Source organism: Drosophila ficusphila, unplaced genomic scaffold (assembly GCF_018152265.1).
Source record: "Drosophila ficusphila isolate 14025-0441.05 unplaced genomic scaffold, ASM1815226v1 contig_414, whole genome shotgun sequence".
In the NCBI taxonomy this organism is placed as follows: domain Eukaryota; kingdom Metazoa; phylum Arthropoda; class Insecta; order Diptera; family Drosophilidae; genus Drosophila; species Drosophila ficusphila.
Window position 1 is genome coordinate 13,272,316 of NW_025064328.1, and position 25,604 is coordinate 13,297,919.

General features: G+C 42.7%; 5 protein-coding genes across 5 annotated transcripts; all 5 read right to left on the reverse strand.

Moving 5' to 3' along the window:
- Positions 1-2,889: 2,889 nt before the first annotated feature.
- LOC108090858 lies at positions 2,890-14,063 on the reverse strand. Its single transcript, XM_017189744.1, has 7 exons — positions 13,945-14,063; positions 11,269-12,278; positions 10,045-11,182; positions 8,697-9,959; positions 4,833-8,624; positions 4,653-4,768; positions 2,890-4,585 (listed from the first exon to the last, which is right to left on the reverse strand). Exons 1-7 carry the CDS (start codon positions 14,000-14,002, stop codon positions 3,023-3,025), a joined length of 8,940 nt encoding a protein of 2,979 aa, XP_017045233.1. The 5' UTR covers positions 14,003-14,063; the 3' UTR covers positions 2,890-3,022.
- Positions 14,064-15,134: 1,071 nt separating this feature from the next.
- Positions 15,135-16,176, reverse strand: LOC108090669 (threonine-rich protein). Its single transcript, XM_017189451.1, has 2 exons — positions 15,832-16,176; positions 15,135-15,778 (listed from the first exon to the last, which is right to left on the reverse strand). Exons 1-2 carry the CDS (start codon positions 16,174-16,176, stop codon positions 15,212-15,214), a joined length of 912 nt encoding a protein of 303 aa, XP_017044940.1. The 3' UTR covers positions 15,135-15,211.
- Positions 16,177-16,962: 786 nt separating this feature from the next.
- On the reverse strand, positions 16,963-17,787 carry LOC108090662. Its single transcript, XM_017189444.1, has 3 exons — positions 17,596-17,787; positions 17,382-17,533; positions 16,963-17,313 (listed from the first exon to the last, which is right to left on the reverse strand). Exons 1-3 carry the CDS (start codon positions 17,780-17,782, stop codon positions 17,053-17,055), a joined length of 600 nt encoding a protein of 199 aa, XP_017044933.1. The 5' UTR covers positions 17,783-17,787; the 3' UTR covers positions 16,963-17,052.
- Positions 17,788-18,478: 691 nt separating this feature from the next.
- On the reverse strand, positions 18,479-19,390 carry LOC108090666. Its single transcript, XM_017189447.2, has 3 exons — positions 19,132-19,390; positions 18,920-19,074; positions 18,479-18,853 (listed from the first exon to the last, which is right to left on the reverse strand). The coding sequence occupies exons 1-3, from the start codon at positions 19,340-19,342 to the stop codon at positions 18,524-18,526; spliced, it is 696 nt and encodes a 231-aa protein (XP_017044936.1). The 5' UTR covers positions 19,343-19,390; the 3' UTR covers positions 18,479-18,523.
- Positions 19,391-20,620: 1,230 nt separating this feature from the next.
- On the reverse strand, positions 20,621-21,925 carry LOC108090636 (L-asparaginase-like protein GD25160). The gene has a single exon (XM_017189413.1). It carries the CDS (start codon positions 21,923-21,925, stop codon positions 20,759-20,761), a length of 1,167 nt encoding a protein of 388 aa, XP_017044902.1. The 3' UTR covers positions 20,621-20,758.
- Positions 21,926-25,604: the final 3,679 nt, after the last annotated feature.

A 25,604-nucleotide genomic window follows, 5' to 3' on the forward strand; every position in this document is an offset into this window, starting at 1 on the left:
TTTGAGCTTTACTGAACTTGAGCTCAAAGTTTTTTTTCTCCGCATAAAAATCGGAGAGTAAATTTTTCTGATCGTTGATAGTCCTAGCTTTCACTCACATAATTAGAATTACATCGCTCTTTGCGTCTTTAGTTAATGCCGAGCACTTAATCAGAAAAGGTCGTGGTGGTCCGAAACCGACCGCTAGGTGATGGTCCGAAACCGACCCCCATTTATTGGCAGCTTAATATGTCATAGAGTATTTTTGAGGGAAAATATGAAAAAGTAAACAAGATTCAGTAAAGAAAAGTAACAGAAACAGCAAAAAGATCAGAAGAAAGCGAAGAGACAGTCATCAACGAGCGGCTCTCGAAAAACAACGCGAAAACAACGCGAAAACTTACTATGAGAAAGAGGACAACTCAGACTTCATCAATTGACTACAGTGCCCTTTATTTCATACATTAATTTTTATTTTCTGGAAAGAACCTTCAATATATTTCTTAATAAACGTCAAAATCATTAAATTCTATTTTATGTTATTAAATTTTTCTGTTAAGAAATAGGGGGTCGGTTTCGGACCACTACTTTTGAGTACGACCAAAAAGTAGAGTTTTATATTTGCCTGAATATCTAACGCTTCAAAGCACCTACGCACTTACTAATCATTTAGATGTATAGTAAACTGATCCCTCTACATAGTACATTTTTGAACTGAACTGAAAAATTGATTTTTCTCACCTTTATCGCCTTTGCCTTTTAGGGGGTCGGTATGGGACCACCCTCCCCTATATTTCCTTACTCCAGCTTTATTATTTTACTCTTCCTTAAGATTTTCCCTTTTTGATGCAAAAATAAAATTGAATTTGCCGCCTGAAATACTTTAATTTCCTTTGGACACGATGCGAGTCCAGCAAAACTTAATAAAATGCGAAAGACACGTACGCACCTCAGACATCCAGAAACGCTGAAGATGACGAGTGGGTTTCCCGAATGTTGCACTGTCTACTTTTGTGTATCTTCTCCTCCATTTCTGTCACATATGCTGCAATCTTCTTGTGAAAATTAAGGAAACAGTTGGGGGAGAAACAAGGTGGTGCGGAAATAACTTGAGTTTTTCTTTAAATCAAAAGGGGAAAAAAGTTTCCTTTTAATTAAGAGAAAGAATCATTTAATACTAATTTTCAAAATAATTACTTTTTTATGTTTTTTTCTACAACCCATAGTTTTTCAATATCATTCAACATTTCCGTTGTATTTCTTTCAATGACAAATATGGACACTTCCCGCCCACAAAGAAACAGGGCTGCAATTAATTTTCCATTGGCCGGGGTTCAAACATTTTAATCAAATGACAAAACCGAAAATAATTTATTTTGCGGCACATAACTCACAAAGCCCTGGAAGCCGGCGAGCGGTTTATTAAATTTTGTTTGCTGTGCAGCTGAAAACTGGCTTCGTGCTGTGGTTGTTGGTAGTTTCATTGCTGTCCGGCAGTTGGCAAACTAATAGATTTAAAAAGCGACTGTCGCTGTCAGCAAACCGAAGCTGGTTGCTGGTTGTAAAGGGGAAAATGCGGAAAGGGGAAAACCGAGTTAGGCGACGTGATAAACGCGGCGAAATAAATTGGTCAACTTGCAGTTTGGGTTAACGGGCAGTTTGTTGTGACAGCTGCAAGGCGATAGCAACAAAAACAACAGGTTGCCGGACTTTACAAGGTGATCGATGTATACGTGTAATCAATAAATTCATCACAGACATTTGGAAGCTGAGATAATTCAAACGATAGTCGCAATACGTTTTGGTTAAAAAAAAATTAGAAAATTGTAGGAATATTAATTGGTAATCTTACATACTTGGTACTATCAAAATATATTTTTGGAATTCTCCAAGATCACATAAAACTCTTAAAAAATTTTACAAGAAGGAAGATATCTACGTCTTTAAATCTAATTCTAAGAAAAAAAAAAAATAAAAATACTTTACAATGTCCAACTGAGCCATCAATAAGTTCATTTATTTCGCATTACTCACGACTTCCTCCATTTGGAGCTCCCTTTTCGAATCTCCTCAATGTCGCCCACATGTCTTGTGGTTATTGTGTAATTTGCCATTAAATCGTTGTCAACCACTTAATTGCTTGCTATAAATCTAAAAAGCAATTGCTTATCGCTGGCCTGACCAAATCGCCAACAATTAAAAGCAAATCAAATGGACTTGCGGCCACTTTTTCCGCCACAAAAAGTTGTCTTTTCATTGGATCCCAATCTTGATGGCAATTTTCAGAGGACAAAAGTCTATTTCTTAGCTCGAGTCTGGATTAGTTCTGCGTTTCTTTGTTATGCTGAGCAAATTTCAATTTGCTTTAAACTCCACCAAGGAAACACACAACGCATCGCCTTCTGCATTTGCATTTTATTTCCAATGACTGCGTTTTGCAATTTCTTGGCAACTTTTTTCCCTCCCATTGTTTTTTGGTTTCCCGGGGGTTGAGGCAATTTCACTTTTCAACTTTATTCGAGCGAAAAATTGACGTGGAAATAGTGGTTCGAAAAGAGGGGAAAATCTGTCTGGCATCTCTCAGCGAGAAAAAGGTGTAGAAGCTGAAGGAGTTCGGAGCTAGACAGGCGTTAACTCTACCAAAACAGACCAACAAAGTGTGGACAGGGAAAAAGACCGGGAAGTGTTCACATTTTAAATATATATTTGGTTTAGACACTCGAAAAATGGCAAAGAATTTGCTTAAAAAAAAACATTTGAAACTGGGGATGCTAACCAATTGTAGAAAACGTAATTTTAGATAAACTTATATATTTTTAACAGGGATAACTCAAGAAAATATTCTTCTGTGAACCATACAAAAATTAAAAAAAATATTTAAAGTAAAGTTATAAGTAAAAACTTCAAGAATTATTGTTTTAAGATTGTCATTTGGTTTATTTACAAATCGTTTATAGATCGTGCGATCGTCCTCATTACATCAATCTAATTTCATAAGAATACTTTATATAAATCTACCTAACTAGATGGAGGAAATGGAACTTCAAAACCGCTGAGTGAAGCTGATCAGCCAGGCAAGGACGATGGTGAGACCCAGTCCGATTCCGGAAAGTCCACCTGCGGAGCCCGTGAGCTCGGCCGTATTGCAACCATCCGTGGAGCACCTCTGGCAGTGATCCTCGCTGTCGATTTCGCACTCCAATTCGCTGGCACATCCTCTTCGCAAAAGTCCATCGTTGTAAGAGGTAACACATCCATCATTGGCGGCATAAATCGGACAGATGGCCAAACTATTTGGCTGCTTGGCACAGTTCTCATCTGCGGAAGAGTTGCAAATGTGGCAGCGTCGTCGGTTGTTGGGGAAGATCTCCGAGTTGCACTTGGCTCCGGAACACACGGCACAGGTTCCATTGGCCACGCAGCTGTCGCTGTCACTGGTGCTCAGTGCACTCTTGCAACCACGGATCGTATGGCCATTCTCCAGACGAGTTATACAATCGGAATTGGGGGCGTGGCAGGAGATGGATCCAATCACAGACGTGGGATCCTGGGCGCACTCCAAGGATCTGCTGGAATCACACGAAAGACACTCGCCTTCGCTGGGCAATCGACTCAGTTCATTGCACTCGCTTCCTGTGCAGGAATACAACTGATTGGCCTCCTGCCACTCCTCCAAGCTGGATGAATTCTGGCTACTAGCACAGCCCAGGAGTTCAAGTCCTCCATCAGCTGCATATTTGGCAAAACAGTAGTCATCCGACCTGTAGGCCAAGCAAGCTTGGGACTTGCTGCTCAAACAAGAGGAATCCTCGCAGGTGTGGCAACTCAATCGATCCGCGGGATACGAGAAGGTGTTGCAGTTCTCTCCAGAGCAACTGGCACAATTCGTACCACTTTCATCGTTGGTGCAAGAGGGGCGATCGTACAGTTCCTTGTCATCCAAACAGGATCGAATCAAGTTCTCGCCATTCAGAGCCACCAAACATTGACCCTTGCAACTGCGTTCAGTTAAACCAGATTCCGTGGGATCAGTGACGCAGGACTCCTTGTTGGCAGAGTTACAGAAGGTACAGCTCACATACTCATCCGTGGACCAGGCGTCGTTACATTCGTTCGACTTGCAGGTGAAGCACAACTGGGGATTCTTGCGGCAATAGCGATCCTCGTAGTCATCCACATCATCGGAACAACCTCTCCTCGTCACCGTCACTCCATCCGCGGCGAAGACAGTCTTACAATCCTGTTCGGTATTCCGGGAACAGGTAACAGCAGGCCCCAGGGAACTCAAACAATGTTCGCCGACGCAAGTGTGACACTTCAGGGGGAGATCCTGGTACAATCCATGCTGACCATCATCGACTCGATTGGCCAAATCGATGGCATTGCACTCGCTGCCGGAGCAACTGCGGCAGTTCTGGAAGTCATCAGTGTCACATTCCACAAGGCTGCTGCATCCACGAGTGGTAACATTTCCGGTAAGGAGGGTCTTGCAGGTCTCCGTATCACTGACCACCGCACAGGCCAAAGTGTAAGTGGGATCCGATTCGCAGCTCGAATCATCGGCAGAAGTACACGAGTAGCAAACTTGACGATCAGCAGGGAAGATCTGTAAAAGTAAAATACAAATAAATAGAATTTAGGGTATATTAAAATGTATTTTGTGGTATATTTACCTCACGATTGCATCCATCAACGGAACACACGGAGCAGTTGGCATCGTTTCCAAGAAGACAGGCGGCGAATTCAGACTGGCCAAGATTGTACAGGCAACCACGGTTAGTGGAACCATCTGAAACATAATTTTAAACATAAATTATTTGAAAATCAGAAAAAGTTTATCATGCTAAACTCACCGTCCTCCAATTTGGTGTAACATCCGGTGTGCGGCAACTGGCTGCAGGTCTCGAAATTGCCGATGGCAGTAGCATCGGTGGCGCAAGTGGGATCCTCTCGGGAATCGCAGACGGCACATTCCACCGGACTCTGGAGCTGGGGAATATTGCAGTTGGTGCCGTTGCACACAGATATCCGCTTCGTCTTGATGATGGCCTCCAGATCCTGGTTGCGGAAGGAACTCAGGCAGCCAAGTTGCTGCAAGTCGTTATCCTCGCTGATCCAGATGAAGCAACTGTCTTCCGGTTTGTAGACGGCACAAGTCTTGGGCTGCGGATCCTCGCAATCGTCGCCCTCGCAGGTGTAGCAACTCAGGCGATCCTCCGGCACAGCTTGTACATTGCAGGAATTTCCACTGCAGGCGGTGCAAGATGTATCGTTTCCACTGGCGCAGATCAGTTGATCCGCTGCCTCCTTGTCATCCAAGCAAGTTCGAATGAGATCCAATCCAGAATCGCTGCTTCCGTAGAGAGCGGTCATACATTGTCCCTGGCACAGACGAGTCCTGTGAGTAGAGCTCGTTGGATCCCACAGACAGGAGGAGTCCTTGTAGGAGTCGCAATAGATGCAGGTGTTGTACTGACTCAGAGCGGTGGCATTGTTGCAGCTGTTGGATTTGCAAGAGGGGCAACTGCCGGCATTGGAACCGCAGTAGGTTGAGATGGCGGAATCAGCTTCGACTTCATCCTGGCAACCGCGACGGGTAACCGTGCCATCTGCTCCGAAAACGGTCAGACAATCCTGTTCGTTGTTGTTCTGGCACTTGACCGCGGGAATCTCCTCCGCCTGGCAACCGGTGCCCTCGCAGGTGAGACACTCCAACGGCAGATCCTGCCACTTGCCAATGTTGTCATCCGACTTGGCAGCCAGATCAACCGAATTGCAGCCATCGCCTTCGCAGTGGACACAGGTCTTGGCATTCGCCTCGCAGCTCAGCGAGGAGGAGCAGCTCCTGTAGGTCACTCCGTTCCTTAGATTGGTCACACACGTGTCATCTGCTTCGTACAGATAGCAAACAGTGAGGCTACTGGGATTGGACTCGCAATTGGCATCCGTCTCGGAGTTGCAAACGTGGCAGGATCGTCGATCGCTGGGGTAGAGCTGCTGGTTGCAACCGCTTCCTTGGCAGGAGCTGCAGGAGCTCGAAGTACCATTGTAGCACGAAAGGAACTCGTCATCCTCCAGGCTGGAGAGGCATCCTCGCTCGGTGCTACCATCGGAAAGAACACGGGAATAGCACTCAGGGAAGCCACCGAAGGCGCAAGTGGTAGCAGAAGTCACACTCGAAGGACTGATTGCACAATTGGCTTCCGTACGCGAGCTACACAATGTGCAACTCTCACTTTCCGGCACGGATTCAATGGTATTGCAATCGTTATCACTGCAGGTCAGCAATCTCTTCGATCGCTTAAGCAGATAGATATCCTCGTGGCTCAACTCACTCAAGCAGCCGAGGGATGAAATGGACCTCTCCTCATCGAACTGAATGTAGCACTCGTCGTTCTCCCTGTAATTTCCACAACTGCTGGCCTTTGGACTCTGGCACTCGTCGCCTTGGCAAACCAAGCAGCTCTGTCGACTGGCCACCAAGTCCTCCGAATTGCACTTGGCTCCCTCGCAGGTGGCGCAGAATTTCTTGCTTCCAGCCGTGCAGGCATCGCGATCCTCCTTCTCCAGGTCATCGTAACAATTGCGGATCAGCGCATAACTGGGGTCCTCGGTTTCTCCGAACAAAGGCAGGAATGCCGAGACACAACGCTCGTTGCACTGACGTGTCTTTGTGATCTGCGTGGGATCAGTGACACAGGTGGAGTTCTGACTTGAATCGCAAACGATGCACTCGACATAGGATGATTGGGAGTCGGCGGTGTTGCAACCATTCGAGTTGCAGCGCGGACAGGAGGCAGGGTTCTCATCGCAGTAAGTGCTGCTCTCGAACACTGATTCTGAGCAACCCCTTTGGGTAACTGAACTGGATGCATCAAAGACGGTCACACAGTTGTCGTATCCCGTGCACTTGGTTAGGGTGCCACCTCCAGAAGCGCAATCAGTGCCGGAGCAAGTCAAACAGCTAATGGGCACATCCTGCCAAGCTCCAGGCAAGCCATCCTCTGAGATCCTTTCCAGGTTGACGGTATTACAGCCATCGGCGGCACTGCAAATTCGGCAAGTGCTCGAGTCCGAGGGATTCGAGCAGGTGAGTGAGGAGTTGCAACCCCTGTAGGTGACGCCATCCAGCAAGGTGGTCACACAGGACTCGTCCTTCGAGTAAACGGGACACACTGTGCTCGTGAGACTTGACGGAGATGAAGCGCAATTTTCATTGCTGGAAGAGTCGCACTGGTAGCACTTCCTACGATCTGCAGGGAACACGCTCAATCCATTGCAACGATCGCCAGTGCAGGTGTTGCAGAGCTCTCCATCGCCTGTCAGACACTCGTAGAAATCTCCGCCACCCAAGCTGGACAGGCATCCTCGAATGGTGCTGCCCTGACTATCGATCTGGGTCACACACTGCGTGTAGGGCAACTGCGAGCAAATGGCCGTGGTAAGCAGCTGATTGGGATTGGTGGCACATCGAGGATCGTCCAAGGAGCTGCACTGCAAACAGGTCTCGGGATCTGGTGTAATGCTGTAGTCATTGCATCTCTGTCCGGAGCAAAGGAGTAACCTCTGCTGGGCCACCAGCTCCCGGATCACCTGCGTCTCAAAGTCACTGGCACATCCCATGGCAACCACATTGGAATCATCGTAAGCTAAGTAGCATTGGTCCTCCTCCCTGTAAGCCACACACTTAGCCGTTGCGGGGTCCTCGCAATCAGGATCCTTGCAGACGTAACACTCCTGTGGGTTCGCAACGACATCATCACCATTGCAAAGGGATCCCGTGCAGGCGGTGCAGTTGGAATGAGTTCCTGCGGCGCAGGAAGTTCGCTCCGCCTCGTTCAGATCGTCCAGACAACCGCGAGTGGGCAGCAGTGCCGAGTCCCAAGAGGAGCTGCGAGGATACAATCCCACCATGCACTGACCCTGGCACTTCCTTGTTGTCTCTGGCTTCTCCCACGCACAGTTCTCATCGTCCTCGGCATCGCAGAAGTAGCAATCCACATAGGCATCCAAGGAGAGGGCATTGTTACAACCATCCGACTTGCACTGCAGGCATCTATCCTTGTTCAAATCACAGTAGTCCGTATTGGCAGCCTGAACCGCATCACTGCATCCTCTGGCCACCACTTGACCCTCGGAATTGAAGACAGTGGCACAGGTCTGCTTGTTGTTACCCTCACACTTGGTGGTTTCCGTTCCAACGGCGGCACAACTGGCGGCATCCGTACAAACGTGACAGCTTAAGGGGAGGTCCGTCCACTTTCCTGGCTCACCGACATATCCCGACTGCAGGTCCACATCATTGCAATTGGCTTCGGAGCAGATCCGGCAATTTCCACCCTGAGATGCGTCGCAATTTAACTCCGATTGGCAGCCACGACGAGTGCGTCCGTTGGTCAAAGAAGTCACACAGGCATCGTCCTCTGAGTAAGTGCGACAGTAACTGGAATAGCTGGAGGGATTCAGGGCACAGTCCGCATCACTGGCGGAATCGCAACGTAGACAAGTCAGCCAATCGGTGGGATAAACCTCATTGTTGCAATTGTTCGTGCTGCAAATGGTGCAGTTGGTGCTGCTAGAACTGGAGCATTCATCAAAGACTTCGTCATCCGTGTCCATAAGGCAACCACGCAGCAAAACGCCATCTGGAAAGGATTAGATTAGAATAGATTAGAATTTTGATATTAAATAGTAAAACCTTTATATTTAATACCTACCCTCATTTAAAAAGCTATAACAATCGGGGTTAATGTAGTGCTGGCAAACAGCCACTTCAGATGAACTGCCACTCACACAGCCGTCATCATAGGTGGAATTACAGATATTGCAGGACACGCCTTCCAAATTAAGTTTATCCTTGGTGTTGCAATCGTTGCCAGAGCAGAGATACAAGTCCCTGCGGTTGGTGAAGAGGAAAGTATCTGCCAGATCGGTGGCACAACCCATGGCCTCGATGCTCTTATCGCCCACGTGGATGTAGCATTGTTCCCCGGACCGATAGCCCAAGCAAAGTTCACTGACGGTGGTCTCGCAATCCGAGTCCTGGCAGACTAGACAGCTCAGACGATCCTCCGGCACGTCGTCCTTGTTGCAAGAGGCACCCGAGCAGGAAGCACAGTTCTCCAAGGTGCCAGCTGCACACGCCTCACGATCATCGTACTCCAGTTCATCCAAACAACCGCGGGACAGATCGTAAATAGGATTGGTATCCGATTTGTTGCGGGGGTATAGACCAGTGAAGCAGCTGCCCTGGCAGGATAAAGTCCTTGTAATATCTCCCACCTTTCGGACACATTCGGCCTGATCGCTACCATCGCAGTACAGACAGTCAACATAGGAATTCAATGAAGTGGCGTTATTACAACCCGTCGACTGACAGAACTTGCAATTGCTGGAGTTTTCATCGCAGAACTGGAGGAGCTCCGCATCTGCGTAGAGAGTATCGGAGCAACCGCGATGGATCACCAAGCCAGAGGCGTCGAAAACGGTGGCGCAATTCTGCTCATCATTGCCTGTACACTTGCGCAATGTTCCCGAACTCGATCCCTGGCACTCGGTGCCATTGCAAGTATAGCAATTGACTGGCGGAGTGGACCACTTCTTGGGATATCCGATGAATGAGTTATACAGATCCGCCACATTGCAGTTATCCTTGCCGGAGCACAAGCGGCAGTGCTGTTTGTCCGAATCATCGCAGGTGAACTCCCGCTGGCAACCGCGATAGGTTTCTCCATCCACCAACTTGGCACTGCATCCCTCGTTCTCCAGGTAATAAGGACACACCTCCGCAGCATCGGGATTCGATTGACAGGTGGGATCGGATACGGAATCACACCTCTGACAGCGACGACGATCGGCGGGATATATCTCTGCATTGCAACGATCGCCGGTGCAAACCTCACAGGTTCCGGTGCCAGCGAGGCACTCCTCCAACTGTTCGCGGGGCAAGCTGCTCAGACAACTTCGCTGGGTGATACCATCTGGGAAACATTGAAAGATTATCATTATTAGTTTAAGATAAAATTCAAAATAAAATATATCACAAGATAAAATAACAAAACTCACTTCTGACGCGCGTTTGGCAGCTGGTGTAAGGCAAGACTCCACAGTTTCCAATCAGAGTGATCTTCGAGGGATCCGTGGCGCAGTTGGGATCCTCGGATGAATCACAAACGATGCATTGCTTGGGAGTTGGCAAATTTTCAAAGTTGTTGCAATTGCTGGTGTTGCAGAACAAAAGCGAGTGGAAGTAATCATCCACGAACTCCTCATCCAAATCGGAACGGCAGCCCATGGCCTTGATATCCGCCTCGTAGTCAAAGTAGATATAACACTGATCCTCGGGACTGTATTGGCTACACAGACTGGCGTCCGGATCAGCACATTCATCTCCAGAGCATTTAAAGCAAGAAAGAGTGCTCTCATTGAGATTATCCACATTGCAATTGGCTCCAGAGCAAGCTTTGCAATCGTTATCGGTTCCAGCAATGCAAATCGCCTGATCCTCCGGTTCCTTGTCATCCAAACATCCTCGAACCGTGTCGTAAACAATACTTTCACTGGATCTCCTGCGAGATGCGGTCATACATTGACCATTGCAAAGGCGACGGGACTTGACATTCGCAGCATTGGTGGCACAATCCTCGTTTTCATAGTCGCAGTATATGCATTCGGTGTAGGCATCCAACGATCTTGCCGAGTTGCATCCATTCGAGTTGCAGTTGTGGCAGTTTCCTCCGTTGGCATCACAGTAAGTGCTCCAGGATTCCTCAACCACTTGGCTGCATCCCTTGGCGGTCACAGATCCCTCGGCATTGAATACCGTCACACAGTATTCCGATTCACTGGTGCAGGTTACATTCGAAAGTTCGGTGGCGGCGCAACTTGTGGCATCCGCACAACTCTGGCAACTTAGGGGCAAATCTTGACCCCACAATCCTGGCTGGCCATCTTCTACCCTCTTCAGATTCACGGTGTTGCAATTTTCCCCAGTGCATGTCTGACACTTCCTGGGATTTGTAGAATCGCATTCCACGGAGGCACTGCATCCACGTTGGGTATTTCCCGCGAGATCTATGGATGTTATGCACTGCTGATTGGCGGTGTGCAGAAGGCAAAGAGCTGAGGCACTTGGAACTCCCTCGCAGGTTGAACTCTCACTGGAATCGCAGATTTGACAACTCAAACGTTCAGTGGGTTGGAGCTGAAAATAAGATATTAAAGGGTATTAAAAAGAAATCAATTAAATACAATTTAGAGGTGCTTTATAATAATTAAAGACAAACCCACCTCCTTATTGCAAGTTTCTCCAGAGCACCTCGCACATTTGGTGGAGTTGCTATCCTTGAGACAATCCAGGTAATCCTCGCCCTCCAAACTGGTGAGACAACCCCTCTCTGTGTGTCCATTATCCAGAATCCTCGAATAACAATCGGAGTTCACAAGACTCTCGCATGTGGTATTAGTTGCCACATTTTCAGGAGCCACAGCACAATCTTCATCAGTACGAGAGCTACACAGATTACAAGTTGTTGGCTTGGCCAGAGCAGATTCCACATTGCAATTGTCACCAGTGCAGTACCATAGCTGCTTATTGGTTTCTAAGAGGGTAACATCGCTAACATTGTATTGACTTAGGCAACCCATTTCGTAGATGGTTCCCGCCTCATCGAATTCGATGAAGCAACTCTCCTCATTGCCTCCCGATGGAACAGCTCTGCAGGTTATCGACTGCGGACTGCTGCAGTCTCCTTTGCAGTAATTACAACTGCCTCGAACTCCCAAATCCACGGTGTTACAACTTGCCGAGCTGCAGGCTACACAATTTTCAAGTGTTCCTTCGGAGCAGGCCTCGCGATCATCCAAATCGAGATCGTCCAAACAACTGCGAACCAATTCCAAGGGAGCGCCCACTTCGCTGTTCGTGGGATAAAGTGCAGTGAGACACTGTTGGTTGCACCTCCTTCTCTCAGTCACAAGTTCGATGTCGAAAACGCAATTGTCATCGCTTTGGGCATCGCAAACGACGCACTGAAGCAAATCTTCATTGGTTTTCAGGGAATTACAACCGTGCGATCGGCACTCGTAGCAATTGTCCCCACTCGTTGTGCAAACTGACTCCAAATTATCGCTGCAGCCCCTTTGAATTACAGCGCCACTGTTATCGAAAATGGCCACACAGCTTTGGGCCTCGTTTTCCAGGCATTTTCTTAAGGCTCCAGATCCCGCAGAGCATTCATCGAGGCCGGAACACTCGTGACAGTTGATGGGACCCGAATGCCAATTGTGGACAAACGCATCTGTAAAGAATTCGATTTAAAATAAAATATTTCCGATGCCAAAATGCATAAAAGTGTGTGAGCAAATGCTTAAATTTCTACAAAATAAATGTTAAAGAATGTCAAGGTCGTATTTTATTTAAATCACTTTAATATATTTTACCAACCGCTCCTTTCAATCGCCAGGCACTCAATGCCTTTCATTCTCTTATTTCTTGAGCGGTAATACTTGGTCTTAATCTTATTCTATGGGACCTAAAGGGATGATTATATATCTCTGGTCTCTATCTCTTATTCTTATTATTTTTATTTTAAGATACAGTGGGCCTTGTAGGTGAGCATCCTACCACACAAAATAACTCTACAAGGTTTAGGGCTACAATCCGAAAAATAAAAGTAACTGGCTTTAAATGTAATCACGAGACATGTGATTAGACCTTAACTCTTGAAAGTAAGCATTAACCCTTGGAAAATACGTTAATAAACCCATAAATATTGGCAGCACGCGGCATATTACGTGTTTTACTGTTTATTGACCGGTAATCGAATTTCGCATTATTTATGGCCAGCGATGTCCGATGGCTGCTGTTACCACATCGGCGCGATCTTTTTCCGCGTAATCAGCTAATAAATTAGTAATTGCTTTGCGGTCAACCATAAAATGACCAATTCAATGCCGATCACCGCGCTTTATCTTTAACAAAGCGTGTTCTTGTATATTGAACCAGGAAAAAAGAGAAAGTATGAAGATTTCATAGTGTTATTCCAAAAAGTTTAGTGCTTTAATCCCAAAAGAAAGTATATGAATTGGACTTGAACTTTTTTTTTGATTTTCATTATTTTATTTGATTTCACTATACACACGTGCTTTTTCCGCCTCTCAAAGTCCAAATCCCCGTTATAATCTTTTTTTCTGCTAAATCCAAATAAATCAAAATGGTTGGATTTTCAAGTCACTCGAAAATTCTGATTAAGATTGCAGGTGTTTCGCAACTTGATTAACGAATAGATTCATCATGATTTTACTTTGAACGTTTTACGCCTTTTGTAATCAGTGTTAGTTACACGCTTATGTCTCATCATGAAGTAGTTTTATTGATAATAGATAAGGGTTCAATATAGCCCATGTCGAAACATGAGTCATTAAAGGCGTTGCGATTGACGGACATACACTTCTTTAATTCATTGTCTGATGGGGAATAACACTAGCCGATACTTATGGTAGATTAGATAGGTCAATCTTCTTATTAATGTTCTTTGTTGTATATTGTTCATTGGATTTTCCCAAGTTAATTCTATACTCGTTTTCACTCTTTGTACTCGAATATGAGAACTGGTTTGATTTTGTAGTTAAATTGTTTTACTTTATGAGGATTAACTTTTGCGTTTCGAAAACTTTCAATTCGGTTTCATTTTTCCAGAGATTTATGTTAGAAAAAGGATATACTTTGACAACTAATTAATCAGTTCAATTAATTGATTTTTGTCATTTTCATTCGCTCTTTATTTTTTTCTCATGATTTTTTACACTTTTTCATTTATGTAACGTTTTTAGTTTTCATAGGTTTCTTTCTTTTACTTTTTATTTGCTCACGTATTATACTTTTCTTTTTGCTTATTCGTTTTTCAATGTTAGTCACTTTCACTTTGGATTACCCTTTATCCTTTTTTTAGGCAAAACACCTACCACTTGAATGATTTAACACGAGAAGTAGCAGTGCTACTCCTGCCGCCGTTGATTTCATGATCGATTGAGGGCCACTTCAGGATGGCGACTCGCGTATTTCCGTATTAGCCACAAAAATGGATTCGGGCAACTAATTTTTAGCTGGCTGAAGTGAGGGCTTTTATAGATTTTCAACCGGCGACAAGCTGAGGCAATCGATCGATCGATGGGTCCTATCGTTGTTGTTTGATTATTGCTCTATATTAGGGGACCGAGGCGATTATATTGCAGGCGCTGTTGCCATAGCTCTATGGCCGATAAAGCTTCGTTATTTATAACCGATTGAGGGGAATTAACATAAAAAACAATAAAAACTATCCAGATAAGCCGACCATAATCAGGCGAAAACGGAGTCGTGAAAACGTTTACACATTCTGATAAGGTTTTTCACCAAGGGACAGACGCACTATACGATTGACTGATAGAGGATCTCTATCATAAAAAGCGGCTAAATGGAGGCCATCAAGTTGACAAAGCCCTGCCAATATTGCATTCACTACGCCTTTCGCTTAGTTTCTTATCATCACTGCATTCGATTAACTTTTTGCGAGACCAGAAATGGCTTAAAGCTTCAATAAACGATAACCAATTTCGGTAATCGATAGCAAAACGTGTCATCTAGATGGCGCTTTATTAAATTGCGGTTGTAAATCATATACATACATAGTTTGATTGGAAAACCCCTAGATAAAGGTAAAGGCTTTCCTAAGAACATAATCTTTTAATGTATATTGCTTAGTTTTATTGCAGCATATTTGAGCTATTTAATATTGTCATGAAATAGGTGCATACGTACTACCAACTCAAAAATTTAATTTTTAGAGTCATATTAATGATTCAACAATCACAGTAAAAATAAACTTTTAATGAATTCATTGCATTATTTTTTATTATTTATTACTTTGTTATTACCTGATAAGTTAAGAATTTCGATCAACCTTGGCCAAGTAAAAACCAGTGTGTTAATCTTTAAATCGAACCTGATTTATAAAAGATCATGATTTCACATTTTGTCAAACATTTGTGTTCAATGCGTTGGCTTTATATAGACTTAAATCTTATCTATCTTAATTCACTGACATAACAAGTCCAGCACCGAACTTTGGGACAAGCATAAAGACCAAAAGATTGCCAATAATCACTACAAATTATTTATGGTGGTATCATAAAAATTCGTTTAATCGTTCATACAAAGATTTGGTTTGGTGAAGGTCGTGGGAATCGGAGCTTAAACTATGTTTTCATTACTTAAGTGGGTTGTAATAAAAAGTGCCAATTGAGCAAAGATCAGGAAAAATGAGACATGGAATCCGAAAGCCGAATTGGGTTTGTTCGTTGTGGTGGGTATTTCTTCAGTTGTAGAGGGTTCTGTGGTGGATTGTGTAGTTTCTGGTGAATTTGTTGGAATACTTGTTGGAGAACTTGTTGTAGAAGTTGTAGAAGAACTTGATGAAGAGCTTGTTGAAGAAGTTGTGGAAGAACTTGATGTTGGTTCTGTAGTAACTGTTGAATTAGGCGTTGACTCAGTGGATGAACTTGTGGATTCTGATGGTAGTTCAGTGGTTGGAGAATCATCTGCTTTAACAATCATATCATTGCAGTGGGCTTGCTCTAAGGGATCACATAAATGGCAATTTGGATTCGCTAAGCAATTTAATTGATTTGCAAGGGTCAGAGAGCATCCTCTTTCCAAAACGTCTCCCTCCAAACTGGCATAGCAAAAACTTCTGCCTGTTCTGGCAATAGGACATTGTACAGCTTTTAGAAGACCAGGAGATTCGGCACACTCGGAGTCCTTTAAGAAATAAGTATTTAACATGTGTAATTTAAGGGTTTTTATATACTCACTACGGTATTGTTGCACTGAAGACAGCTAGCTAGTTTAGATCCCAAATTATTGCATTTTTCTGTCACACAGATCTCGCAATCTATACCATTTCCTTTATTAGTTTTAAAGCACTTTTCTCTCCAATCGTCTTCCAGATTTTCCAGACATCCTTGCGCCTGAATAATGCCACCTTGAAAAACACTCACACAGGCATCCAATCGATCAGAGCATCCTTCTTCCGCTTCATAACTACTCCTTTGGCAATTTATTCCCCGACAATAAATGCATTTTTCCGATCCCAAAACACAACCGCTTGCAAAAAGCAGCAGTGCCAGAAGAAGTTGAGGAAAACTTAAGTTTGACATTGGAGAAGGAACATTTAGCATTGAAAGGCTTTCAATCGCAATCCGGCGTTTTATATAAAGCCAAGTCGCTCAAGAGGATATTTCTGATATTCCTACAAAGATAGCTGAATGAAGTGTGTAAGCAAACTCGTTAAGTGATTGCCTTCCATCTCTTCAGAAATTACATAAACAATTCTGTTGTCTTTGTGGGGTTTCCTAAGCCCTATTGCATTCAAGTGGCCAAGTTCTTGTGGGGCAGCTTTCTAAGTAGTTCCTTAGTCAGAAGTAAATAAACAAGTTTACAACGGTAATGGAATTTTTTGCTATTAATCGGTTAAATGGCTAGATTAGACAACGAATTGGATCATTTTGATTATTTTGAGTGAGTCCACCTGAAGGTTATTGCTGTTAATCGACAAAAAATGTAGGTGATTCAACCCAGACCTGATAACACGTCCTATTATCGTTAGATATAAAATCCTTCGATAAATACTTCGAAAGGAAATCCGGTTTGTTATCGGTAACTTAATTTGTTTTTTTTTTTTAACCATGGCCATGTCAAGTTTTGTATCCTACTTAAATAAAATTATCGTTTGTGCTATTGAACTGCTTGTATCTTAGCTATTTTAAATGGCAATGATATACAATTAATTGTAATTTATTTTATAAGGTCTCGTACAAAAGTGCATATACTATTCAGATAACTTTCTACGTTGTTGTATTTTATTATAAGTATATTAATCTTTTAATGTTTCGTAAAACTGTATTCAGTAACAAAACTATTTCCGGAAAAATTCCTTGTAAGTGTTTCTGTAGCAGTTTAGAATAAATTATTCTGTTTGTTTATTAATTAGTTGATTTACAAATTTATTTGGTTTTTTAGATACATCAAAAGAGTTATCTTAAGAAACGAATGAATCGATTTCCAATACTCGAGCTTTCGGCAATGTCGGCGGCATTACAGTTCCTGATATCGCCGGGGGAGCACAAAAGGCAATTCGCGTCATTCAGACAGGTCTGCTGATCGGTTTCGGTGGTGGAGCATCCCCTGACGATAGATCCACCCGAGGATTTCACATAGCAGTAGGAGTTTGGAGCAGTGGGTGCAGTACAGCGGGAGGCTTCCAAAGTAGCGGCGTTCGAAGCACAGTTGGAGTCCTTTTTGGGGGTTTAAAATTTAATTATTAGATATAATATTATTTGCATAAAGTTCTTTTTTGACTTACCTTGCTGGAATCGCACTGAATGCACGAATATTTGGCGGATCCTACATTGTTGCACTCTTTAGTGTTGCATTTGTAGCAAGATCGATTGTCCTCGCATTTTGAACGCAACTCATAGGGAATTTCCAGAGAGCAACCCTTGAACAAGACCTTGGCTGGAATTTTTTTGGAATTATTAATAACAAATAGATTTTATCGAATATCTTATTTCACATACCTTCATCATAAATGGTGACGCAATAGTCCAAAGAATCCACGCAGGACGTTGTTTTGTTCAACTGAACTCTTTGGCAATTGGCTCCTTCGCAGCTGTGGCAGCTGATAATTGTGTTACCGGCCACATGACCCACCAGAGCTACCAGCACCACCGCACTCACCACCTTCGCAATTGTTTGGGCCTTCATTTTGGGGCTTCGACTGTCGGGCAATTGGCCATTGCGATCGGCTTTTATACCGCCGTCCACTTCAAATGCTCCAGTGAAGTGTCCTCAAGAGCGAGTTCTGTCAGTGTGTCACGCCGGCACGTGTGATTGTGTGTGTGAATGTCCATGGAAATGGCCAAACACTTGAGAGTCTTCTATGAAGAACCGACAGCAGAGGACACTCTAATATGTACAACGGTTGATAAAGTAATTACTCATCTACTTGATAGTTTAAGATCCCCAAACCTTGAGATTATGAAAAACGACATTGTATCTAAAGTAAAGCAATAAAAAGCTTTCTTTAGGATATATTCGTAGAAACTGTAAGCTAGATTCGTTAAAAAATAATTACATATTTTAAAAACCAATATCAAGTTTTTAAAACAACACTACCTTGAGATAACTAACCATTGAAAAAGGTCTGGTTTTTATCCAATTCTTTATTAAAACTCAAAAGCTCTAAACTTTAAAAAAATGTCCTAATATTACCTAATTATTTTAAGTGTTCTTATAAATTCTACCCTTAATGTAACTACTTGAAGTGCCCTCTAAAAAAACTGTCGGCTAAAGAACCCCCTGTGATTGAACTGTGGTGTTATTCCAAGAATCACGTGTTAATTAATTGACGGAAAAATTGAAACAATCAAAAGATCAGATAAGATTCAAAAACCAAAAACATCTGTTGAGAAAATGATTCTTTATTTTATAATTGTTTATTTAAAATTAATTAAGCAATTTCAGCGAGAGCAAGGCAATAAAGGCCAATCCCAAACTAACAAACTTTTGAGTTTGGTCAGCACCAGATTTTGAGCTCAATTCCAAATCAAAATTGTTGCAAGCCACGGAATCGCTGGCATTATCCGGTAGGCAGAGGGAACACTGTGAATCCTCCAGACAGGATTGCTGCTCCTTTACGGAGAGGGCACAACCTCTTTGCAGATTGTCCTTTTGGTCACCGACGACTTTGACATAGCAGTAGGAATTGGTCGAAGTGGGAAGTCCACATTGGGAGGCGGTAAGGGATTTGGTGGCTCCTTTATTACATGAAGAAGACTAAGGGGAAAAAATAGAAAAAAATATTTTTATATACTTAAGGTGTAGAAATACTTATTTACTTACTTCAGAACCAATGCACTGAATACATTTGAAATCCCTACGTCCTTGATTATTGCACAATTGGCCACTGCACTTTTGACATTGGTTGTCCTTGGCCGCACATTTTGCCTGTCCAGCCAAGGAAATCTGGGACAAACAGCCACGTTCACTAACAGCAACTGAAAGGAATATATAATGATATACAAATTTTACTATATTCCATATCCAAAACTCACAATCTTCATAGATGGTAACGCAAACATCCAGTTTATCAGCACAGCTGACGGTAGCATTTTGACGTGTTGTTCTCAAGCAATTAATGCCATCGCAGCTATAACATTTTGGAGGATCGGCTGCATTCCTCACTACAGGAGAAATATCTGCTGAAATTTGTTGGACAGCCAACAGAATAGCCAGTGAAATAAAAAGCGATTCCGAGCGCAACATTTTTGAGAACCTCCAACACCTTTCGTCGACCGATCAGAACTGAAACTAAGCTGCAACTAATTTGGAAAAAATCGAAAATAATTCACGTTTGTTTTGCGACACTTGAGAAAATTCACAATAATCAGTCAACAGACTGATAACGAAATTACAATGCAGCACTTGTTGTGCTAAGCAATTTCAAGATGTTTTCCTATAGATTAGTATTTCTTGCCGGACTTATATCACGGAATGTTCATTTTGTTTGCTTGGCCATTTAAAAATCTTATCTGGCTTATTCCTGACAAAACGAGTGTGCTGTAAAGTTTTTTAAATTTAATTTGGCTTGAGTCATAGGCTTCATTATAATGTTTTAATTAGCAATTATTTATTACCATTCGTTTTGATTTCCATTGTTTTTATTTTTTGGCGTTTTCTTATCGAAAGTATTGTGAGTTTTTAAGCCTGTGAAAGGTTCCTCAATTGGCCGTTACCGGTCATTTGATAATTTATTTTGCCCGCAGTTATCTGAAACTTATCGATTGGATTGGCGTAAGTTATGGCAATTTATTTTATGATACACTGGCCATGTGTGTGGAAAAGATATGACTGAGTAAAACATTTGTGCTTTTAATTAAATGCTATCAATTGACTTTAACTTCCTTATTTCTAAATTTATATACGGGCTAACATTATACTTAAATTAAACCTATAAATTAAACATAATAATACTGATTTTCTGCTAAACATTTTGCAGCATAACTTTAAGGTTAGGGTCAAACTTTGTTGGCCAAATTAAAGCACAGCTGTACTTATTTGCATACATTTACAACAGATTTTCTGTTACAACCAACACGAGGGGATTACGTTACAAAATCCAAGAACATAAAGGGCGGGGAACACCACAAAATGGAAAAGGAAACGAAAATAATACAAACATAACAAAGAAATATGCAAAGCAGATGAATTGGGGATAAAAATGCGAGAAGGAGAATGCAAATGTAAGAAAGCGGGAAAAATGAAATCGTTACACCAAAATTGGGAGCTTATTTGGGGCGAGTAAAAACTTTTTAGCCATGGTAAATAGAAAAAGCCAAATGATACAAACAAAAATGAGAGTAGGTCAATATTTTGGTGCGCGGATTGTAAATGTAAGTAAATCTGCTTAAAAGTAAATAAAAAAGTTAAGCAAAAACATCTAAGGTAATATACTTTAGACATAACAGGTGTTGGATCGACTTAAAGCTAATGGTTAATACTTAAAACGAAGGATATTGAAGTATTTTTGTGTGAAATATTATTTTAGTGATATTAATCTAGCTTAAAGTGTATTTTAAATTGTACATTTACTTCGATTATAAGTTCAAGAGTTTTACGTCATTCATTAAAAGTAGTTTTAAGACGCGACATCTTTAATTTCTAAAAATTTCTTCTTTCTGATCATGGCACCATTTTTTTCTCGGGAATTGATTGAAAAAATCCCCTTGGTCCGCCATCCTGAATTTCATCCCTTTCCAAACACTTGATTCCCTCAACCCGTGCCATGCTGAGATATCTTTTTCCCCCGCTTACCACAAAATTAAATTCATCGAGTCCTGCACAGGCTGCACCGTATATTCCTTTTCGATTAACTACAACAATGGCACCATTGAATTCGGTATTGTATCTTAAAACGCGTTGCATCACCCACTCGGCGGCCTGGGCCGGTTTTTTTCCTGATCGCATTGATTCTACAGCCAAAAAGGCGGGCAGGTGTCTCATCAGGACATCTCCATCTCCACAGGCCAACGCACCACCGACTTCGTTATCTGCATAAATTCCAGCACCTGGCACCGCTGAATCGCCCGCTCTTCCGGGGATTCGAAATCGGGTGCCACTCGAGTGGCTGGCCACATGGATCTTACCCTCCTCATCCAATGCCATGAACGCCAGCTGATCGTGGTGACCCCCAATAATGGAGTACTCCTGGTGCATTGGTTGCTTGAGCAAATGTGGGGGTAATGGTGAATATGGACCACAGTTTTTCGTGGGAGAAGGATGCACATCACGCCAGAAATTCGGCTGACAACGATTCAAATACCACGATTGGAGTGCCTTTGTTGTTCGCCTGTTCGGTGGGTTACCTTCTTTGTATCCCATGGATTTGGCAAACTTCTCCGCACCTTTTCCCACCAACAGGGTGTGTTTCGTATATCGTGTCAAGGCATCTGCCACAAGGATAGCGTTCCGGACTCCTTCCATTCCAGCCACTGCACCATATTGCAAAGTGCTGCCATCCATGATGGCTGCCTCCAAGGTTAAATGTCCATCGGAGTCTGGACCTGATCCGCCGGCCAAAAGGCGACCACATCGCTTGCTTTGACAGGCCAAGCATCCTTGAATCACCGCCTGACGAGTCCTTTGAGAGCCTTGCTGTAGAACACACCACGCCTGCAAATTGGCATCCGTGTAGTTCCACGTACTGATCAGCAGTGGTGGTATCTGTGTCCTCTTGGTTCCGAACTTTGGGGTCCAACGGTGTTTTCTGGGTGTTTCCTGTACTGCGCAAACGAATTTCAGTAGCAGGAGGACGATCAGCACTTGAAGGCACCAATTTTGCCACACCATACTCCGCACAGAACCAAATCATGACTAAAAGCTTCGACAGTAAAATAGTGGCTGGCGAATAGCAGTTTGTCATAGCACATTTTAGTGTCTTAATAAAATTGTTGGCCACTAATTTTTTTTAAATTTTAAAACACCTGTTTTGACAACGAAAGCTTTTTCAGTTTTAATGATATTGTTGGCCACCAATTTTTAAAAATTTTAAAACACCTGTTTGACAATGAAAGCTTTTTAAGTGCAACTGATAAGAAACAGGCCTTGAAGTTATGCCTGAATATATTCATTTATAGCAAACCAAAACATATACAAATAATTGAGGCAGGCCGGTAAGGTATGTTTTTTATCTACTAACTATTTTAACTACTAATAGGAATTTATGTATTGGAAATTACTGGAAAATTCCAAAGAACAGTGTTTTATCTTAAGTGTTAACCAAAGCTACTTGCAATTTGTGACGACCGCAGATGACAAATTGACACAAAAGTTTTCCGCCCATACAAGCCTGAAAGTTTTATGAATTAGTAAAACACCTTTAAAAGATTATAAGCCAGAAAAGCTAAGATACATTTTGATTTATTTACTACAAACAATTTGCAAGTATTTATCCTATTCATGCATTGTCAACAAGCAAGATATCTGCCAGACAAACTCATAAGATACAATATTTGCTATGCATTGAACTTTGTCTATATAAATTTATGGGTGTTTGCTTGTTTGCCTGATTGTGTGTGGGTGTGTGTGTGTATAAGGGTGTCTGACTGTGTGCGTAAATATCTGATGAAAACAAAACTTTTGTATCAATCGTCTGTGAGTGGGGAAGAAAATGATAGCCAATTGGTTGGAGCTGTCAAAATTGCCTTCCACTCTCTCTGATTCAAATGGGTAAAATTCGGAAAATATTTCAGTACAGAATAGAAAAGGTTTGAAATAAATGTGAAAGTATTAAATTGGCTAAGGGTGTAAACAGGAAAAGGTAAGGATATTAGGATTATTCCAGCATATCGCTTGGTTAAAGAAAAGATAAAATAAAAACTATATAAAATTTAAATTTAAGATATTTTTGTTGTTTTTAGTTAAATATTCCTGGACATCCACTGTCAAAGTTCTGTTTACTTTTGGTGTAAATAATTTATTGCTGATTGGAAATGGAACCACGGTTATATCGCTCCCCTTGGCATTTACCTTCCCCCTTACCACTTATCTAAAATGCTGTTTTTCTCGCAATTGACTTCAATCATTTTGGCCATATGTATTGACTGCTGATTGATTGATGAATCCCAACCATGGTTAGTTGTTCGGTCGAAATTGCATAAATCCTTGGCGCCCAGCCTTTCAATTTCCTTTTGGCCCACGTGATTGTGGCCTGTGGTCCGCTCTCTCCCCATCCCACTCACTCACTTCAGCCCTCTCTCTCTCTTTCGCACCCGTGTAATTGCGTTTATTGTGCGTTTGAGATTTGTAATTCGCCGGCTGTGCAGATGAATTTGTATCTGTATCTGCGGGCTTTTGTATCTACATCCACATACTTACGTGGGCGTGTGTGTGTGCTAGCCCATTTCGGGTTTGGTTTTGGCCGTGTTGATTGAAAATGGCTTAAGTAATCGACAGTTGATTGGCTGATTTGATTGCTGGTGTTGTAGTTCGGTTGTCACTGAATATTGTTCCGTGTTTGGATTGAGTTTTGGCATTCGATTGAGTTTTGGCATGTGGGTATTGCCAAGCCATCGCTATATGTGGCCAAAAGGTGTGGATTACAATCTCAGCGATACAAAAAAAAATATTATTACATAACATTATTTATGAATAAACTCATAAAAACAAGCAAAAAAAAGATAGAAAGGTTCTTATTCAAAGCCCCATTAAAAAATTAAGGGAATAATGTGGTTTGTCTTTCCATCTTTCTTCATTCAAAATGCCATAATGCTTTGAGTTAGGCGAACCATTTTATTCGCCCATTTCGTTACTTTCATATGCCCCTTTGATTTGGTTTCCCAAGCCGCAAACTACTTTCAAAAATTAGCAGATCGACAGGGCCACATCCTTTCACTTCCTTCGCTTCCTTCACTTGACCCTCCGGCGCTTAACTTTTCTATGTCAGGTACAATCTTTGAGTCTGAACCCTGACCCAGATTGCCCCTCGCTCCCCTCGAGGAACCGCCCAAAGAAATCCTCCACCGACCCCCAAAGAAACCACCGTCTGCTGAGGCTCTTGAGCGGCTAAATAAGCTTGCTGGAGGCTACAAACACTTTTGCGCCTGGACGCAGCCACGAGCACCACTTTGTGTCGAGCGGTTTGGCGGTGGGTTGGATGGGGATATGGAAGTGGAAGTGGCACTGGGTAGAAGTGGGGTGGGCATGGGTTAAGTTGCTGTGTGAAGCAAAACGTAAATAACTCGCCAAAGCCAAAGCCAAAAGCAAACAAACAAACTGCCAGGAGGAGAAGAAAGCTGAAGGAGAAGCGAAAGCAGCAGCAGCAAACCGAGCCAAAGAAACGTAAAATGCCGCAAAATGGCGCAAAAGAAAATCCACTTTTCCAGTAAAAAGTTCTTCGCCTTATTGCTGTTGTTGCCGACGATGCATATGCCGCTCCTCTGTTACCCGTTGACTCCTTAACTCCTTCCGTATTCCATTTACCTGTTACCTTTGCTCTTGCCGAAATGCCACCATTAGTTGACCTGAAAATGGCTTCAAGTGGCACTCGACTCTCCTCTTTTAGTGGCTTCCACATGCACTCCAATATTTAACATAAACAAATACAAACGAACCACTTCAGCGGTTGTCTCTGTGGGTATATCTCAATTCAGTTGGAAAACCAGGGGCTACATAATTTATACCAACAGGTGCACAACTAACGTGTTTTTCTTTGTAGTAAGAAAAAATCTAGAACCAAATATTAAATATGACTTCGAACTTTTCTAGATATCATAAAATTATATTCCTGAGGTGAAATCGTTAAAAAATTAATTAAATTTTTAAACGTTTACCAGTGGTTACTAAACTGGATTATTAAAAACCAGGATTCCTTGCAGCCTCTAATCAAATCACCACGAATAGACAACGATAATCAAGATGAGATCCCCCAGCAAGGAAACCAGTTCCACCGGACACCCAATGAGAGTTAGTAGGAGATTTTTCTAGTTGTCAAACCCTTGGGTGGGCAATTTTAAGCAGAACGCGACATCGGGCAATCAAAACTGCCATGATTAATGTCAGCAGAATTGACATAAAGCATTGGCCATGGCCGAGAGTGGAAATCGCCGAGGGCCAGTCAACCAACAGCCAACTGGAAAAACTCGAAGCTGAGAGGCGAACCAACCCGACGGCCAACTGGAGGATGCAATTATTGATGGATTATTTACTGTCAGCACTGTCCGTTATGACAATGAGATATGGCCACAGGGCGGTATGTCTGTCTGGAGAATGTCTGTGTCTGCAGCCAATGACATCGACTAGACGAGCAGCCACTATTCGAACTAGTAGTTGGGTGCGGAGTACTTGGAGTTTGCTGCCCTCGAGTAGGAGTCATTGAATCTTGCTCCTTTCGGCATCTATCGCATCCCTGACTTTGCAATTTATGGCCCGCAATTATCTGGAGTGTGTGTGCGCATCATTAGTATTCAATATATTCAATATTCAGCAGCATTGCATTGATGCATTAATTGCGCGTAATCACCATCACCTT

Coding starts and splice junctions, on each gene's coding strand:
- LOC108090858 (XM_017189744.1), bottom strand. CDS start 14,002: ATGAAATCAACGGCGGCAGGAGTAGCACTGCTACTTCTCGTGTTAAAT. Junction 9,960..10,044: donor CTGCCAAACGCGCGTCAGAA/GTGAGTTTTGTT, acceptor AATGTTTCCCAG/ATGGTATCACCCAGCGAAGT. Junction 4,586..4,652: donor TTGATGGATGCAATCGTGAG/GTAAATATACCA, acceptor TTACTTTTACAG/ATCTTCCCTGCTGATCGTCA.
- LOC108090669 (XM_017189451.1), bottom strand. CDS start 16,176: ATGTCAAACTTAAGTTTTCCTCAACTTCTTCTGGCACTGCTGCTTTTT. Junction 15,779..15,831: donor TTCAGTGCAACAATACCGTA/GTGAGTATATAA, acceptor TATTTCTTAAAG/GACTCCGAGTGTGCCGAATC.
- LOC108090662 (XM_017189444.1), bottom strand. CDS start 17,782: ATGAAGGCCCAAACAATTGCGAAGGTGGTGAGTGCGGTGGTGCTGGTA. Junction 17,534..17,595: donor CGTCACCATTTATGATGAAG/GTATGTGAAATA, acceptor AAAAAATTCCAG/CCAAGGTCTTGTTCAAGGGT. Junction 17,314..17,381: donor TTCAGTGCGATTCCAGCAAG/GTAAGTCAAAAA, acceptor ACCCCCAAAAAG/GACTCCAACTGTGCTTCGAA.
- LOC108090666 (XM_017189447.2), bottom strand. CDS start 19,342: ATGTTGCGCTCGGAATCGCTTTTTATTTCACTGGCTATTCTGTTGGCT. Junction 19,075..19,131: donor CGTTACCATCTATGAAGATT/GTGAGTTTTGGA, acceptor TATTCCTTTCAG/TTGCTGTTAGTGAACGTGGC. Junction 18,854..18,919: donor TTCAGTGCATTGGTTCTGAA/GTAAGTAAATAA, acceptor TTTTCCCCTTAG/TCTTCTTCATGTAATAAAGG.
- LOC108090636 (XM_017189413.1), bottom strand. CDS start 21,925: ATGGTGTGGCAAAATTGGTGCCTTCAAGTGCTGATCGTCCTCCTGCTA.